General features: G+C 33.7%; 2 protein-coding genes across 3 annotated transcripts; both read right to left on the bottom strand.

The window, feature by feature from the left end:
• Nucleotides 1–3,299: 3,299 nt before the first annotated feature.
• LOC108475147 (uncharacterized) lies at nt 3,300–4,078 on the bottom strand. The gene is made up of 2 exons (XM_017777140.2): nt 3,655–4,078; nt 3,300–3,550 (listed from the first exon to the last, which is right to left on the bottom strand). The coding sequence occupies exons 1-2, from the start codon at nt 4,076–4,078 to the stop codon at nt 3,300–3,302; spliced, it is 675 nt and encodes a 224-aa protein (XP_017632629.2).
• A 9,513-nt stretch (nt 4,079–13,591) lies between these two features.
• On the bottom strand, nt 13,592–15,891 carry LOC108474484 (uncharacterized). Of its 2 annotated transcripts, none has more exons than XM_017776423.2 (4): nt 15,559–15,891; nt 14,863–15,073; nt 14,699–14,762; nt 13,592–14,276 (listed from the first exon to the last, which is right to left on the bottom strand). In XM_017776423.2, exons 2-4 carry the CDS (start codon nt 15,039–15,041, stop codon nt 13,971–13,973), a joined length of 549 nt encoding a protein of 182 aa, XP_017631912.1. In that variant the 5' UTR covers nt 15,042–15,073; nt 15,559–15,891; the 3' UTR covers nt 13,592–13,970. The 2 variants fall into 2 exon arrangements, with proteins under 2 accessions (XP_017631912.1, XP_017631911.1); XM_017776422.2 differs by having other exon boundaries at nt 14,863–15,095; nt 15,559–15,888.
• Nucleotides 15,892–19,155: the final 3,264 nt, after the last annotated feature.

Raw genomic sequence — 19,155 nt, 5'->3', positions numbered from 1 at the left:
TTAAGAACACTTGACTGCCAGCTGCAAATTCTATATCTCTTCTTTTCAAATCTGCATATAATTTCTGACGGTCTGAAGCAGCTTTCAAACTATCCCGGATAATTCAAAGTTTTTCTTCGATTTATTGGATCAAATTAACTCTCACTAACTTGGATTCACTCAATTCGGACCAATATAATGGAGTCTTACATTTTTTACCATAAAGAACTTCAAATGGTGTAATCTTTATGCTGGATTGATAGCTATTATTGTAAGCAAATTCAGCCAAAGGTAAATACCTTTCCCAGCTATCTCTAAACTTAAGTATACAACATCTCAACATGTCTTCTAAAATCTTAATCACTCGTTCTGATTGTTCGTCAGTCTAAGGATGAAATGCTATGCTGAAATTTAGTTTAGTACCTAGAGCTTCTTGTAGTTTTCTCTAAAACCTCGATGTAAACCTTGAATCTCGATCTAAAATAATAGATGTTGGAACCCCATGTAGCCTTACAATCTCAGACATATATAATTCTGCTAACTTCTCAAGTGAAAAGATTGTTTTGACTGGGATAAAATGTGCTAACCTAGTTAATCTATCTACAATCGCCCAAATCGAATCTTTCTTTCTCGAACTCATAGGTAATCCAGATACAAAATCCATTGTGACATTTTCCCATTTCCATTTAGGAATCATGACAAGTTGTAACAAACCTAATGGTACATGATATTCTGCTTTCACTTGCTGACAAATCAAACATTTTGCTACAAATTAACAGATTTCCCGTTTCATACCTAGCCACCAATACATTCTTTTCAAATCACAATACATCTTTATACTACCTGGATGAATGGAATACGTGCTACTGTGAGCTTCAGAAAGAATGTCATTTTTCAGATATGAATTATTTGGAACACAAATTCTATTATGATAATGCAACATACCATTATCATCAATGGTACACTTTGAGCTCAACTTGTCCTGAACCATTTGTCATTTCAACAGCAATTTTGGATCCTCATTCTGTAAATCTCGAATCTGTTGAAGGAACATAGGTTTCATTCTCAATTCTGCTAATACGGTACCATCTTCATTAAAAGATAAATGAGCGTTCATTGCCAGCAATGCAAATAAAGATGACTTTCGGCTAAGTGCATCCACAACTACATTAGCCTTTCCCGAGTGGTAGTCAATAACCAGGTCATAATCTTTCAGTAGCTCTAACTACCGTCTCTGTCTCAAATTCAAATCTTTCTAAGTGATCAAGTATTTCAAACTTTTATGATCTGTGTACACATAACATTTCTCACCGTATAAATAGTGTCTCCATAGTTTCAAAGCAAACACAATTGCAGCCAACTCAAGATCATGTGTAGGATAGTTCCTTTCATGCGGTTTTAACTGCCGAGAAGCATAAGCCACTACTTTTCCTGACTGCATTAAGACACAACCCAAACCATTAAGAGACGCATCACTATATACAACATACGACACACTCGATTCTGGTTGAGTCAAAACTGGAGCTTCTATTCACATTTTCTTCAATTGATCAAAACTCTGCTGACACTCGTTAGACCAAACAAATTCAACATTTTTCTATAGTAGTCGAGTTATTGGTAAAGCAATCATCAAAAAATTAATAACAAAACGGCGGTAATACCCTGCTAAACTTAGAAAACTTCGCACTTCTATTATATTCTTCAAAACTTTCCAATTCACCACTGCAGATACTTTACTCGGATCCACTCGAATCCCTTCAGGTAATACAATATGGCCCAAAAATCCAACCTCATGAAGCCAGAATTCACATTTACTGAACTTTGCATACAACTGCTTCTCCCTCAAAGTCTATAAGACAATTCTCAAGTGTTGTACATGTTCGAATTCTATTTTAGAATAGATCAGTATATCATCAATAAACACAACCACATATCTATCCAAATATAGTTGGAAAATCCGATTCATTAAATCTATAAAAGCAACAGGAGCATTAGTCAAACCAAAAGGCATTACCAAAAACTCATAATAACCATACTGAGTTCTGAAAGCAGTCTTCAGCACATCACATTCTTTAACTTTCAACTGATAGTACTTGGATCTGAGGTCTATCTTCGAAAATAGTGCAGCACCTTTCAGCTGATCAAACAAATCGTCAATACGTGGAAAATGGTATTTATTTTTAATTATGGCCTTGTTCAACTATCTATAGTCTATACACAGTCTCAAAGATCCGTATTTCTTTTTCACAAACAAGACAGGTGCACCCTAGGGAGATATACTCGGTTTGATAAACCCTTTGTCTAGTAACTCTTGCAACTATGTCTTTAATTCTTTTAACTCGGTTGGTGTCATTCTATACGGTGTTACTGATATAGGAGCTATTCTCGAAATCACATCAATCACAAATTCAACTTCACAATTAGGTGGTAAATCCGGTAATTCCTCAGGAAACACATCAGTAAACTCATTAACAACTGGTAACTATTCTAACTTCAATTCAGAACCCCGAGTATCAAGAATGTAGGCTAAAAATGCCTCATTTCCTTTCCGCATTAATCTCTGAGCTGAAAAAGCTAAAATAGTTCTAACAATTTCTTTCAGATTTGTAGCCTCAATAGTAATCATTTCTCCTGTCTGACATTTCAGATGAATCTGTTTTTCTCTACAATTTACTATGGCATCATATTTCGCCAACTAATCCATTCCCAAAATAACATCAAATTCTCAAAAAGGTAGTAGCATCAAATCAGAAGGGAATTCATAATCTTTTATTTTTAATGGACAATCACAACAACTAAATTAACTATTACACTTTGGCCTAATGGATTAGTGACTTAAACATCATAATCAGTAGGTTCAAAACAATTTCTTTTCTGATGCTAATGCAGTGCAAACATAAGAATGCGTAGACCAGGGTCAACATACATGTAACATCAAAAAGATAGAATATACCAGTAATTACGTCTGGAGCTGTAGTTTCCTCTCTCACTCGGATAGTATAAGTACGTGCAGGTGACTTAGCTTTTGACTAGGCAGCAGAATCTCTCATACCCGAACAAGCAGTCCTAGTAACACTGCTTTTACTCAAACGTTTACCTTTTTAAGAAGTGGCTAATTGCTTTTCTTTTTCTTCTCCCTCTTCTTTTAGCAGTTGAGGACAATCTCAAATAAAATGGTTAGTAGCCCTGCACTTGTAACAAGCTCCTGTCTTGCCTCTACATTCACCGGAATGAGGTTTCCCACAATATTTGCATCTAGGCCTTAGAGCATTTTGTACACTGACAACACTAGCTGTAGGTTTAATAGTTACCCCAAAATCCTATTGAGTCACCTTATTCTTACTTGATCGTTCTAGCATTGAGGTAGGTCGACTGGAATCATCTCTAAACTTTTTAGCTGGATATGCTGAAAATGATTTGGAGGAGCTTCTCTTATAGAATTCTTTATTCCTTCTCTCCCATTGCATTTTTCTATTGTACACCTCTTCCATTTTCTGAGCACGAACTGACAGAACAATAAATTCCCGTATCTCTATGCCCCCAATCATCATTCTGATTTCATCATTTAACCCTTCTTTAAAACGAGTACACATTTCTTCTTCAGTTAATACAATTTCCAGGCATATCTGCTGAGGTATACAAATTCTCTTTCATATTCGGCTACCAATTGGCTACCTTGTCGCAAGTCAAGAAATTCCCTCTTCTTTTTATTCAGATACCTCTTGCTGACATATTTCTTTTTAAATTCACTTTGGAAAAATTCCCAAGTGATTTTATCTTTCGGCGCCACAGCTACTATAGTCATCCACCAATTATATGCCTCCTTTTTCAATAAAGAAAAAACACATTTCAAATAATCATCCAGAGAACAAGCCATTTCTTCAAAAACTCTTACTGTATTTTGTAGCCAATATTCAGCTTTCACAGGATCATCATCTGACCTACCCCAGAATTCTTCAGCCCTAAACTTTCTGAGATTTTCTATCAGAGTACGCTTCTTAGATTCAGTTACCGAATGAGGTGGAGGTACAACAGGAGGTGCTACAGATGGTGCAGTAGAGGGAGAAGGTTGCTGAGCCTGATTTCTTTCTTGCATCATCTCATTAAACCATTGGTTCATAAACCTCTAGAACATATTTTTAAGTTCCTGTTCTTGCATCAGAGAAATTGGGACATTACTACTTATCGCATGTTCAGATGTCTATACTCTGCTATTAGCTTCATTACATTCAGCATGGTCGAATCTATCAAACATCTTTACAATCTATAAAAAATAAAGATTAAATCGAATCATACACATCACACTATCACAGATTTATATGGCATGTATTTCTAAACACTTTCCATATTACATTCGTTCCGAGAATCAGTTAAATAGAAACTCTGATACCAATAAATGTAACACCCCTAACTTGTATCCGTCGCCAGAATAAGGTTACGGAGCATTACCAAATTTTCCAGAACAATTACAGATAATTCAAGTTAATTACTATTCATGTTCGAAACTAATCATATCGTTCCTTGAATGGACCCTTGAGGCCCAATTTAAGCATTAGAAACAAGTCGGGACTAAATCAGGATCTCAAAGAATATTTCGCAAAATTTCAAAATTTTCTTATATCACGGGTCACACGCCCTTGTGAGTAGGTCGTATGGCTCACACGGCCAAGTGACATGCCCATGTCTCAGGCCGTGTGGGCATTAGATGTGAGGCACACGGTCGTGTCTCAGCCTATGTCCTTACTCGTGTAACTCTCTGACTTGGGTCACACGGCCAGTCACACGCCTGTGTACTAGGCCATGTGTCACACACGGACGAGACACACGCCCGTGTCTCTGCCCTATGCTTATTTCTAAGCATTCTGTTTCTCAATTTTAAGATGTAGGGGACATACGGTCAAACCACATGCCCATGTTCCAAGCCATGTGTCACACACGGTCAAAACACACGCCCGTGTGTCTACCCGTGTAGACAAAATAAAGTAATTTCCTAGATTTATTTCTCAACCAACTTTGCCATTAACCTACAACAACATTTACACAATATAACAACCAATTCAATACATATTATCCAAGCCAATTGCAATAATTATGTGTGAAATATTATCACATACATTTATGAATTTCCAAACTTACCTTAATAACTCCATTCATTGAGTACTAAAAACTTTTACTAAATATATGCATACAAACATATACATATGTATCATTCACAACCATGTTTCAAGTTTAACTCTTTTCTAAACCAACCCAATACATGCCATATAAACCATAAGATATTTAACAAAATCTATCGGAGTAATCTGGATAGTGTAGTCTAATGTGTTGACCCGATCCTCCGAACTTGTTGAAAATCTATAAAAAAACATTCAATGACACAAGTAAGCTTAATGAATCTTAGTAAGTTCATAGGCTTAAAATAAAAATCTTATCGAACAAACTATAACATATATATATCATTAATCAAGCATTTCATTAACGATTCCTGCCATTCACAACTTCAAATGATGAATTCACTTAATTGAACTCAATATCAATAACTACTTAAATTCTATCACATTAGTACCATATTACAATTACCAATCTTTTTCAAATTAGAGAACGTTGATAAACCATAAATGTAACATATTTTAATCCCATTCTTAATGCATTTATGGATGATTAATGATGAAAATTAGTGAATTTGATGCTCCTAATCCCTTAAATTCATGTTTCTATACTTAGGAGAGCATTTGGGAGAAAAAAGAGCAAAAAAAGGGGGCCAAATTTGGAGTTTTCAGGATCCACACAGGCAGGCCACATGCCCATGTGCCAGCCCGTGTTGATATCGCTCCCTGTTTCCCAAACATGCAGAAAAAGCCAATTTTTAGGGTTTCTGAGCATTCAAAAGTCTATAAATACATACTAGAAGAAGACCTAAAGGGACACATAGAGAAGAACACAGGAATTACTCAAAGAACGCCAATGGATTCAGCTCGGAAGCAGGATCTCCTTCAAGACTGAAGATCTCCCTCCAATTTTTCTCTTGAAGTTTTTGGGTTTCTTTATGTTTTGTTATTTTTCTATTTTTGAGATGTTTTCCTACTACATTATGAACTAAACTCCCTAAATACCTAGGGAGGATGAAACCTAAGACAAATCTTATTATTTAAAGTTCTGAATTTAATGATAAATACTTGTTCTTGTTCTTAATTATGAGTTATTAATTCTTGCCTTAATATTTTCATGATATTATTCCAAGTTTGATGTGGTTATTCAGTGGAGCAAAAGTTACATGAAACTCTAGAAACATGGCGACATAAATCTTCCGAATTAGAGTCAAATCTAATAAGGGAATCCATAGATCGAGTTAATGCGACAATAGGGGTTTTAATTAGAAAGAAATTTCAATTAATCAACCTAGAGTCAGTTGTTTTTAGTCTCGAAAAAGATATTAACATATTTTAGGGATTTCTATGGATCAAGACAAGTGACTAAATCGTTTGGTTCAGATTCAGAATAATAAGTGAAGTGTAGGTGGATTGTTCCTTGGGTATTGTCTTTATTATTGGTTTATTCAATTATTTTCTTCACTCTCTGTCACATTCAGTAGTTAATTAGTTAGTTAATATTAGAACAAAACAAATCCCTTATATTTAGGTTAAATAATAGAAAGAAAGTTAATACTAGTACTTTTAGTCCTTGTGGATACAATATTCTGGACTCACCATAACTATACTACCATTCAACAGGTGCGCTTGCCGTAGTCGTGATCGTAGTCTAGTTTAGTGTTCCATAAAACGACCATCAAATGTCTTAAAGATTTGAGTACATCATTTTATTAATGACATAGTCTAACTATGGTCTTACACATATATTGTCATGGCCCTGCCATGGTCTTACACTTGTTGTGCCATAACCTAGTTATGGTTTTGTCATTAGGATGCCATAACTCAGCTATGGTTTTACACGTATATTTACTGCCATGGTCCAACCATGGTCTTACATTCACGATGCCATAACTTAGTTATGGTCTTTTCACTAAAATGCCATATCCCAGCTATGGCCTTACATTTAAACATTTCTATGGGCCAACCATGGTCTTATCCGTCAATTCGTCTTTTGTCACGCAACGATCGTACTCAATCCTGCGTTTCACTTAATTTGAAATTTCGATCCAATTTTCATATCTTTATAATAATTATAATTCAATAACAAACATATGAGATAATACATTATATCATTCCTAATTAACAAATAATCATGAAATTTCAACCATATGAACTTACCTAGGGTAGTTTGTAGAAGTTGTAGAAATTCAGGGACTAATCTGTTAATTTCTCTTTTTCACGTTTATCTTAAGGCTTTTGATCTATAATATAAAATTTTTCATTCATTAACAACACTGAAAATTGGACTGTTACATTATACATAGCCATGTGGCTTCCCCACTCGCTCGTATGGCCAGACCGTGTAACTAATTGTGACTGTGTGAAAAATCATGTACTTAAAAATTAATAAGACTCGGGGTTGTGTGTGTCACATGGTAGTGTGCACCTTAAAAAGCTTCCAAAACAAGGCAAACTTTCATCCAAAACTTAGGTAACAAGCCAAATTGAAATCAACTATTTTCATACTTAAAAACACATTTACACAAGCTTAAAACATGCCAAAATATTCAACCTAAATGCCTAACTAATGTGTCCTCATTGACACCACAATTCAGTTATCAACCTCAATGTACATGACACATCCACTAATTTGCATTCAAATTCATAAGTTCATATATAAAACTCATGCCAAACTTATCATTTCTTCATATTCATTCATATTCATCCATACCATGATTCAAACACTTAAATAAGGATTATATCAAATGACCAAAACAAATTTAGATGAACATATTCACACCAAGATTAAAGACACATACACAAGTAAGCTTATACCAAGCTTAAAACATAACATTTGTTGTAAGTATCCAAACATATACAAACACACCAATTACATGCCAATATAACCCAAAATAAGCGTATTAAAATCTCCTAAAATGAATCTGGATAGTGTGATCTTCAAGTTGATTCGATCCCCCAACTCCACAAAACGTTATCTACAAGGTACAGAAAAGAACACGAGTAAGCTTCACTAGAGCTTAGTAAGTTCAACGATTAACACAATAAAACTTACCGAATTAAACATAACAATTTTAATAACAAGATTAAAAGTCAGAGTTTCCTGTCAACCACAATACACAACAGGAGAGTTTATACATAAATAAGTACGAGATCATTCATTATCAAGCCACAATGCTATCAGGAGATTCATGAATAATCTTTCAACAATTCAATAGCAAGACATTTAACACAAGAAACATTGCCTAATGAATGATACATGGATATGAGTACACAGTTATCCATCAGAAACATACTAAACGTTCAAATGAGCCAATCCAACTGATAACATGCCTTGGCATCAAGTGCTTAGCCCGTAGGCTAACATCCCTTTGAAAACACGTCTGGGCACTAAATGCAAAACTCGAAGGCTTTACATTCGCCCCCAGTAACACGCCATTCTTGTTTATACTTTAATCACAGTATATTAACTGTAAAATCACAGTATAGGTATCATTGTCTCATCTAAAATCAATCTTCGTACCATACGCACTATAACCTCTTGGCATGCCAATCGTGCTCTATCCTACATTCATCCGGCTCAGGATTTATCATCGCTAATCAGTATATAAACAATTCACTACTTCAATTCTCATTAATATAACATCTAATATATAGTAAATTGAACATTCGACAAATAAATTTTTCATTCAATATGCAATTTAAAATACAGTAAATTAAACCGAACGAACTTACCAGGGCTAAACTGTAGAGTTTGCAACAGTTTAGGGACTATTCAGCAACTTTCCCTTTTCCTCGATTTTCTACTTGATCTTGATCTATAATATAATTTATTTCAGTTATTAAAATCAATTTCATATACTATACAAATCAATACATATTTCATTATATTTAAAAATTTTGTACATTTGCCCCAACCATTTATACTTTAATCAATTTTGTCCTTAAGATCAAAACAAGCCTATTTCTCCCAATTAAACTTTAAACCCATTGAACTTAATTTTTTTAACCATTCTAAAACAACCCTAAATTTCAAAATTTATCAAGAAAAACATGTCCATTTTAATTTATTTCCAATTTAATCACTAAACCTGAAATTAAGAAAAATCACTTTACAAACTCAATACAAATCATTACTAAGTTACTACCTAAACCAATTATAACTATAAAACTTCAAAAATTTCAATGGCATAATTTCTATACTTTAATAATTTCACAAAATAACCCTTATTCCAACTAGATATCAAAATGACAATCACAAAAATGTCAATTCCATGAAAAATAAGTTAGGAAAACCCTTACATGCATAAGCTTAATATAACCAAAATTTCAAGCTCCTTTCATGGAGCTTCTCACTTCAATTTCGATGGAGAACTAATAAAATGAAGATGATGCCCGCACCAACCTTTGTTTAATTATTTTAAATTCATTTATTTCTTTTATCATTATATTTATTAATTAAATTTATCACTTTATATTATAACATTAAGAAACAATCATTTCATCATCCATTATCCTCAATTTTGGCTAATTTGTCATATTAATTCATTATATTTTTACTAATTACTACAAATGAGTACTTAAACACTAATGGAAATTAACTTTTGCACTTTTTTATGATTTAGTCCCTTTTTCTTTAGTTAACTATCTAAACGTCAAAATTTATAAACCAAATTTTAATACAATACTAATGACCTCGTAAATATTAAATAATTAATATTTACAAACTCACACGTCAAAATTATGGTCCCGAAACTACTATTTTCGACACCACTGAAAAACAGGTTGTTACATTTCAAGCAAGACTTTTTCTCCCAGTTAAACTCTGATTATTCCAGAGATATTTTAATATGATTAGAATTCTAATCTAAGACTATTAAAAGAGGCCATTGTATCCCTGTTTTGTGAAACCAACCAGTAAGAGCTTTTTCTTGAGGGCGACAATATGTAGTCGCATATGAGTTTTGATAAGAGTTTCATGGTAATTATGGAGAGAATTTTATACCCCTTTTGTGAGTACTCTATGAGATTTAGGGTTTTGTTTACCAATTTACTCTTTGAGATTTTGAACTTTGTATTCAGAGTTTTAGGTAATATACGTTTAGTATATTTAGGTTAATTTTGTCCATATTGTACTCTCGTTTGTTTACTCAGTTAGTGAAAAGTTAGAGCCTCCTTTGCCCGTGGTTTTTCCCTATTTGAGGGCTTTCCACATAAAATATTTGTGTTCATTCTTCTTCATTTTTATTATCTTATTTGAGTCGATTCCTAAATAACTAGTACCAGAGCTATGATTCAGCTTCTGTAGATCAACTCATTTAGTGACTCAACAACATTTTAGATATGGAAAAGTTTGACAGACCAAAAATTTTAGTTTCTAGAAGTTTTGGATAATCATGGAGGTAGTTGATGTGGCCGAGGATAAGGGTGATGATTCGTTGCTCTCCACATAATCCAGTTAAAGGTAGAGTCGTGTCAAATATCAAACATTTGCCTATTTTAGAGAAGAATCTCATCCCTTTTTGGCATTTAGGACTCGAACAGTTCGCAGAGTGTTTGAGGCAAGGTTGGTCATAAAGGGTTATAATCAGGTGGAGAGAGTTGATGTTTTTTCTCCTGTTTGGGTATTACTGACCCTTGTTGCATTATATCACATTGATTTGAAGACTAAGAGTCTTTCACTTCACAAGTTCGAGCACTGTTTGAGCTTGTTTGGTATTTTGTGAAATTCGAGTTTGACCTATGACAGGGCATGGAAAAAGAGGCGTGATAAATATGAGCCAAGGTAGAGATTTTTAGGGTGTGCCTCGCTTTTATTAGACATTTTGTAGGCGCTTAGAAATATGTTTTGATGAGCAACCGAAGAAGGCCCAAAATAAGCTTAACGTCATGACAAAGAGCATCAGGACGTCGGGATGATGCGACAACATTGAAACGGAAAAGCAGAGATGACATTACAACGAGGCGATATGCCATGTCACGACTTGTTCTCTTATTTGGCAACCACGTTTTAGACTTCAAGTAGGACTGCTTCTCCAAGATGGACTCTAATTATTCTAAGGATATTTTAGTATAATTAGAACTCTATATAAGCTTATTTAAAGGGGTCATTGTATCCATATCTTTATATGTTAATTAGCTAGGGCTTTTCTTTAGGGCGACAAGATGTAGTCGCCAATGAGTTTTGGTGAGAGTTTCATGGTAATTATAGAGAGTATTTTATATTCTTATTGTGAGTGCCCTATGAGGTTTAGGTTTTTGTTTATTAGTTTGCTCTTTGAGATTTTGAGCTTAGTATTCGGGGTTTGGGTTTATACATTTAGTACATTTAGTTTATTTTCTCCATTTTGTACTATCGTTTGTTTACTCTTTTAATGAAAGGTCGATACCTACTTTGCCCGTGATTTTTCCCTCTTTGAGGGTTTTTCACGTAAAATATTTGTGTTTGTTCCTCTCCACTTTTTACTATTTCATTGTTTATACGGGTCAATTCCCAACATTGTGTGTAATGAGGCATGGGATTCCCTTACACTGTTAAGTTCAGTGCGTCATCTTTACTGGCTTAAATCTGATCATCGACCATTGATGATCTTCTTTGATGCAATCAAGAAAAAAAAAGGTGACAGTTCGTTTCACTTTCTTGCTAGTTGGATCTTTTTAGAACCGTAGAACTTTGATATAAAACTTAACAAACTAAGATCTGTCATGTTAGATCATAAAAAATAAATCAATAACAAAATTGAATGCGGAAGCATACCTGAATCCATTGTTGGAGATTACCCAGAAGGTTTTGAACCTCCAAGAAAATAGTTTTTCTCTTTATATAATTCTCTCTGATGGGGATAGAAAAAGAAATACAAGATATATATCTATTTCTTGGGAATCACTACCTCCTTTTAAAATAACTTATTATTAAATCAGCTTTGAGTATTTATAATTTGACCCATCATCAAATTATAAATACAACTTATGGTATCTACATATTATTTCCATGAAACTTTAATACTTATGAAACTTATAATATAATTGGTCACTTAATTTTGTATCACACTTTATAATAGAATTATACATTATACATGTGTGCCCATAATTGAGTATTTTAATCCAACAAATGTCTCATATGGGATGTCAAGGATTTATTCTTACTTAGTGGTTGAAGGAAGGTGATCTTATTAGCAAATTAATGAGTTCAGTGACTCACTAAAGCAGTGGAACGGGGATGTTTTTCGAAATATCTTTCATCGAAGAAAAGGAAACAATGGAAAAATTAAAACGTTTTCAATGGAAACTTGATCGATGGGATTCTTAGTATTTACGCAAACAGGAATTGTTTCTTCGGAAGTAGTTGGAAGTGATTCTTGATCAATAAAAGGTCCTTTGGAAGCAAAAGTCGCGAAGTGAATGGCTTACAAATAGATACCATAATACAAGGTACTTTATAGTCATACGATGGCCAGAAGACGTATAAACCAAATTGATGGACTTTGTTTGGAGGATGGTAACTGATTTTATGAAGATGAATCTCTAAAAAGAATTGTTGTTGACTTATTTTCACAACTATATGTGATGGAGAATCCTTCCCTAGAGACTTTTCGGTTGTGTGGCCTCTTTCCGTAGTTTGACGAAGAGGACAATTTGGGTCTCATGACTACTGTCAGCTTGGAGGAACTTCAAAGTGCCCTTTTCAACATGGCGCCTCTCAAGGCTCCGGGTATTGATGGATTTCATGCAATATTCAATCAAATCAAGTCGAATAATTATGCATTCAAGTTGTTGCAGTTTAAAGATAAATTGATTTAATTTTAATAATTTATTGTTAAACTTTTGAATTATTAGATTATAAATCATTTAAAATTTGTCATGTTGAGTAAGATGAAATCGAATTATTTACAAGAGTTATATCAAATTTGATCTAAGACAAATCAAACAAAATTGTTAAGTTCAGATGAAATTTACCTTGTATACGGAATATATATATATTGATGTTCAGGTGCATGTGCAGCATGTAAGAGAGGAAAAAAAAAAAAAAAAAAAAGGAAGCTAAAGCCCCAGCCATTCCCGGTCCTTGCTATGATGTTTGCTTGCCGAAAGCAGAAGGAAGAGCAGATTAAAGGACGGTGGAAATATCTTCTGATTTCGAATCAACCATCTTTCACATTTTTCTCCCCGACACTTGTTGAGTAGAAAATAAAATACAAAATTTATTATAACAAAAACTTATATATATAATAGTTTAAACAAATAAAATACAATCATCGTTAATCACGTCGAGATAGGATAAAACTGTAATTTGCAAGCTTGGTGCCACTTTTTAGAAAGAACTGACAAGAAGCAATTGGACAGCAGCACTCTCAAGCACCCACCTTGCACCCATACTGGCATCACCCCTAAGCAGACATCACCACATGTATGATGCATGTTGTTTTCATGGATCCCAATTAAACCGAAAGGAAGATAATGAAACTCAAAACAAACAAAACAGAACCCAAAATGATTTATACACATTTTGGTGTCTACTGAAATTTAGCTCAATTACCAACTTGAATTTGTACATATTTCTCTCCATAAGCCGCTCATCAAAACTTCAACGACCCATAAAAACCAAAACTAGTAGGAAAAGATGATTTCCCACGAAGATTAATTCCCATCATCTGCAGCTCGTAGCGTTTTACGCTACACCTAAGCCTTATTTTTGTTGACCAAGAAAACTCCTTTACTTACAAGACACCATCATTTACATAGAGATCAGGAACCCTACCAAACATATTTACACAATGACAAAGGGTTCCTGTCATTTTTTGCTACTCTGTTTTAAACGTGATATATATTTAAGCACCTTTTTTTGGCTTTATCTATTTACTGTTTTCAGGATTGCAATGGGGTCTACGCCAGTGCAGAGATGCTACAATTCTGACGATCCCTGTCGAGGCAATCAAACCCCTCCACTCTCACCGCTGGTTTGCTACCAAAATTCGCCCTAACATAGCTTCCTTTCCTCGATGACGACGAGGGAGAAGATGAGTACAAGCCCGATGAAGGTGGCACCGGTGACAATGGGCTCATATTCTTCTGCTCCCCAAATCGAGCATCCTGTATTAACGGGTTAGATACTCTGCTCGGCGGCGACCCACAAAAAAATGGGGGCGACAACGCTACTTGTGTACAACTTTGTTCCACTCCACATCCACCCTGTTCAGTTTCAAAACAAATAATCATATCATATACTTTTTTAACTTAAAAAACGAGACACATGTTTTAAATTTTAAGTTTTTAATTTCACAAAATTTAAAATTCCACCATGAATAAAATAATAATCCTTTTTTTAAATATGAAACAACATACTAAAACAAGGAACTTAATGAACCCAAATTCTACTTTTCTATATACTCAAATCCACAATAGTTTTTCTCGTACACGAAACAAGGGTTAAATTTTTAAATGAACCGCACGGAAATGTCGCATTGTTTATGGGACCAAAAATAGGTTTTCTTATTTTATAATTTATAGAATAATTTATTGTGCCTTAAAACAAAACCATTTAGAAATAGCAACTTGTAAATATGTTTTAATTCTTTTTAAAAAAATAAATAAATTATGAGAACGAAGTATACCTTTGTAAGAATAAAATCCAAAGCATCACTCTCCTCTTTTGAATCACAAAGCTCCACTTGATGGCTGAAAAACGTAGAACAAACTACTATTTCTTAGATCTATTTATTAAAAAACAAATATAAGGGAGAGATAATTGAAGGGCATTGAAAGAATAGAAAATTACCTGAGTTGCCATCTCAGGGATCTAACAGGGTGGTCGTTGAAGGGGGTGTTTAAAAGACCCAAACGACGTGGTTTCGGGCAGACCATGGTATCTTTCCGATCCGTAACCGTAACCGAAACGGAGCTCCGCATCTCGTCAGAGCAGCTTCCAATTTCGCTTTGTTGGATCCCACACTGCATCTTTGTTCCTCTGGCGCTTTTCTTTTTCTTTCCTAATATTAACAATTAATTCCCCTATTTAACATAAAGAGATGCTTAATTAAACAGTCTTGAAATATAAAACAAAAATTACTGTATTGAAATTCCACAACTATTTTAGAAAAGTTCTAAAGCAACAGATCTACTCAAAGAAAAATTAAATAGATCTGGTTTAAATAAAAGGCGATTTTTTTTTAAAAAAAGTGCGTATTTGATTTCCTTACAGATCTACCAAGCTTAGACCAGTTATGTAAAAAAGAAAAAAAAATAAGCTCTAATTTTCTAAAATTAGATTTAGCTACTTCTATGGTTCAGATCGAGGAAGAAATAAAGGAAATCTTAACAAAGGCGTTGTTTGAAGAGCTGAAAAATGGTGAAATTAAAAAAAAAAAAAAGAGCCGTCGCTTCTAAAGAAAACAAAATCTGAGGCGAAGAGAAGAGCTGATAGAAAGAAAGCAAGCATGAAAGATAGAAAGAAAGAAAGAGAGGAGAGTAATACCTTAACTTTAAACTGTACAGGTAATTTGAGAAACTCTTGGAGTAGGAGGTAAATATAAACCGAGCACCATAGAAAAAAAATATGAAAATGAAAGAAAAAAAGAAAAAAGAAACGGAGTCGAGAAAATAGGCGAGAGAAGAAAGGAGGATGGTAAAGGAGAGGACCCGTGTGATTTATTGGAGAGAGAGAGAAGGGGGAAGGTGTGGGGAAGAGACAAGAGAATCACCAAAAATTGAAGAAATATAATAAAAAGAAAAGTCGTATTGCAATTGGGCAACATCACAGCTTTTCTCTTTTTTCATTGGCAACATCACAGCTATGAAAAGAAAGAGAGAGAATATAAAAATATATTTATTAGATTATATGGGTTATAACTTGGTAAAACAATTGGGAAGAGAAAGTGAAAGCGTGTTAGGCTAAGATAGCAAGAAAGTTTGTGTAATTGGACGCGTTTTTTCTTAACGTTAAAATATAACGACTTTTTTACTATTGCCATACTAAATGATAAAAAAATTTAAAATTTCAATGGTAATTTTTTTAACCTATAAATACTCCTAAATTTTATTTTTTTTATTTACATCCTTCTCTGAAACTCTTTCAAGCTTTTAATTCAATATTAATTTATATTTTCATTTAAAAATATTATTTTTAAATAATATCGTATTTTATTTTTTGAAACCTTTTTTTGGATATCGACTTTTTATTTTAAAATGAAAATGAAGTCGCCACCAAATCTTTTTATTTAGGTGTGATTGGATCACTTTAAAACTTGGTCATAAAATATTAGATTTATTAAAACGATAATTTTCGGTCTAAAAAATCTAAGAAATGGGTTTGGGAGTCGGTTACGTATGAGGAAAGGTTAGCACCCTCATAACGCCCAAAATTGATACTTAGTTGATTACTTAATGTCTTGATGTCAAAAATTAAAAATTCAAAGAGAATTTATAATACGATCCCTCTTTGCATGATGTTATTTGATTAAAATATCGTTAACTAAATTAAATTTTGTGGAAAAAAAGGTTTTATTTTGAGTTAATCGAGAAGAAAAGATCACACCCTGTAAATTAGGGCACAATGTCTCGAATCCTCGATAACAAGAATAATCGCCATTTGATTATTACTTAAATCCTATGTGTTTCCATTTTAGATAAGATGTAACATCCCTAACCCGTATCCATCGCCGGAATAGGGTTACGAAGCATTATCAAACTTCTTACTTAAACAAACATACATTTCATTTCACATACATTTTTCATAACCAAATAAAAGTCATTCATAATCAATCATGTTGTCCCTAATATGAGCCCTCGTGGCCTAAAATAAACATTAGAAGTAGCTAGGGACTAAACCAATAACTTAGGGAAATTTTGGAAAAATATAGAAAATTTTCAAAATACAGGGGATACTGCCCGTGTGGCGTCTGTGTCATAGGCCACGTGGACATTCGAAATAGGATCATATGGCTGTGTCCCAACCTGTGTCTTACCTCGTGTAACTCACTGACTTGGGTTACACAGCCAACCATATGCCCGTGTGACTAGCTTGTGTACCTTTCGAAATGGCCTCACACACCATGTGCTAGGCTATGTGCTAGGTCGTGTGAAAATTGAAGGGTATACTGACTTATGCCACACGACCAAGCAACACATCCGTGTGAAGCTACTGACTTTATTTCTAAATAAGTACCAGGGGACACACAGCTGTGTCACCTTGCCGTATGTCACACACGACTGAGACACACACCCATGTCTTTGCTCGCGTGGACAAAAATAGGCTATGTTTTAAGCCACATTTCTCACCCAAAATGTTGTCAGCCTAGATTCAACAATGCACAAACAACCAATGCATAAATAGGCACTTATAACCAACCAATTTCAGCCCAAAATCATATACTACCAATACCAACAACCAAAATGCTCTTAAGCATCCCAAATAGCCATTCAAATTCATACCAAATTCATATCCAAAAATCACCTAAATGATCAAATTCACCTATTAGACTTTGTGCCTACATCAACAAGCATACCATATTCTCAAATTAAACATTTTGTGCTCCAAATACCAATTCACAATAAGGCATTCACATGGCAATTATAAACCAAATATCAAAGGCCATTTACACATATATACATAACCAAGTATACCAAAATAAGCCAAGTCACATGGCTAAACACATAACCAAAAACATATATCATTTACAAGCCAAATCAATTGGTTATCAACATTACAAACATATAGACCATATTAACTACAACTCCTATACATGCCATATAACCAAGTACACAAGTTCAAAAGTACCAAATCAACGTTTGGATTGTGTGATGAGATCTCCGACAACTCCCAATCCGAGTAAGCTTATAAATCACTATAAAATACGGAAAAGTAAACAGAGTAAACTATTAAGCTTAGTAAGTTCGTATAACAATAAACTCAACTTACCATATGAACATAATTTAAGTAATCAAACATATCATAATATAACTCATATTGATCCACAAACTTATCACATATTCATTCATAAGGTTAGATATGTAATTCACAAGTTTCATAGACTTAAAGCTTATATAATTCACATACACACATGTTATGATACGTATCAAACAATTATTCTTTCATACCATCAACATACCGGTTGAACCATTTGGAATAATATATGATACTTGGGAATCTCACACCCTAATTGCCAATACATGGTCGAAACCATCTTAATCTCATATCTCATATATAAATGCTCATCTTGAGCTATCACTAGGTCTACTCACACAAGCTGAAAGTCAAAACATAGTTACACGGTGCTGCTCACACAAGTTGATGAGTAACCGCAACGCATGTCAAAAAACTCACCTACTAGTAGAACGTACAGACCAACACCCAAAACACAATAACCCCTAATGACATGTCATTTGTATCCTATCTATTCCTAAAGTTCAACCAGGATTTCACATGTCGCTAAATCTTTGTCGAATATTTCCGTGAAGTCGTATTTATCAATAATGTAATAATAAAGCATTTAAAAAAATTACATTAATGTTTATTAACCTATGAACTTACCTCGAATTTATACGGAAAGAATCGAGCTATCAATCCACTATTTTGTTTTTCCCCGGATCTAAATCCGAACGTTGCTTTTCTTGATCTATATATAATCAAATTTAACTTATTTAAATATCATTCTATTCATTGTAACCCAAAAATCATATTGTGGCAAAATTACACTTTTGCCCCTTAAACTTTAAATTCTTTACAATTTGGTTCCTAGCTCACAAGAATACAAATTCATGCAATTTAACCCACACCCATGCTAGCCGAATTATATATATCCATAATAGCCCATATATTTCATTATACGACATATTTCACCATGAATTTTACATATTTTACAAATAAATCCTAAATTTGCAATTTCAACCAAAATAACTTAACAAATGTTGTTTATCTAACAACAACCATTTATTTTCTATCATCAAACATCAAAACACATCCACATTCATCAATGGTCAAACCCTATACTTTTAACAATTTTACAAATTAGTCCCTGGGTTAGCTAGATTAAGTTACAACGACTCAAAAAACATAGAAATCATTAAAAATCAA

This window comes from Gossypium arboreum, chromosome 3, assembly GCF_025698485.1.
Source record: "Gossypium arboreum isolate Shixiya-1 chromosome 3, ASM2569848v2, whole genome shotgun sequence".
NCBI lineage: Eukaryota > Viridiplantae > Streptophyta > Magnoliopsida > Malvales > Malvaceae > Gossypium > Gossypium arboreum.
Note: the sequence above shows the minus strand (reverse complement) of the source record. Positions and strands in the feature narration are given on the sequence as shown.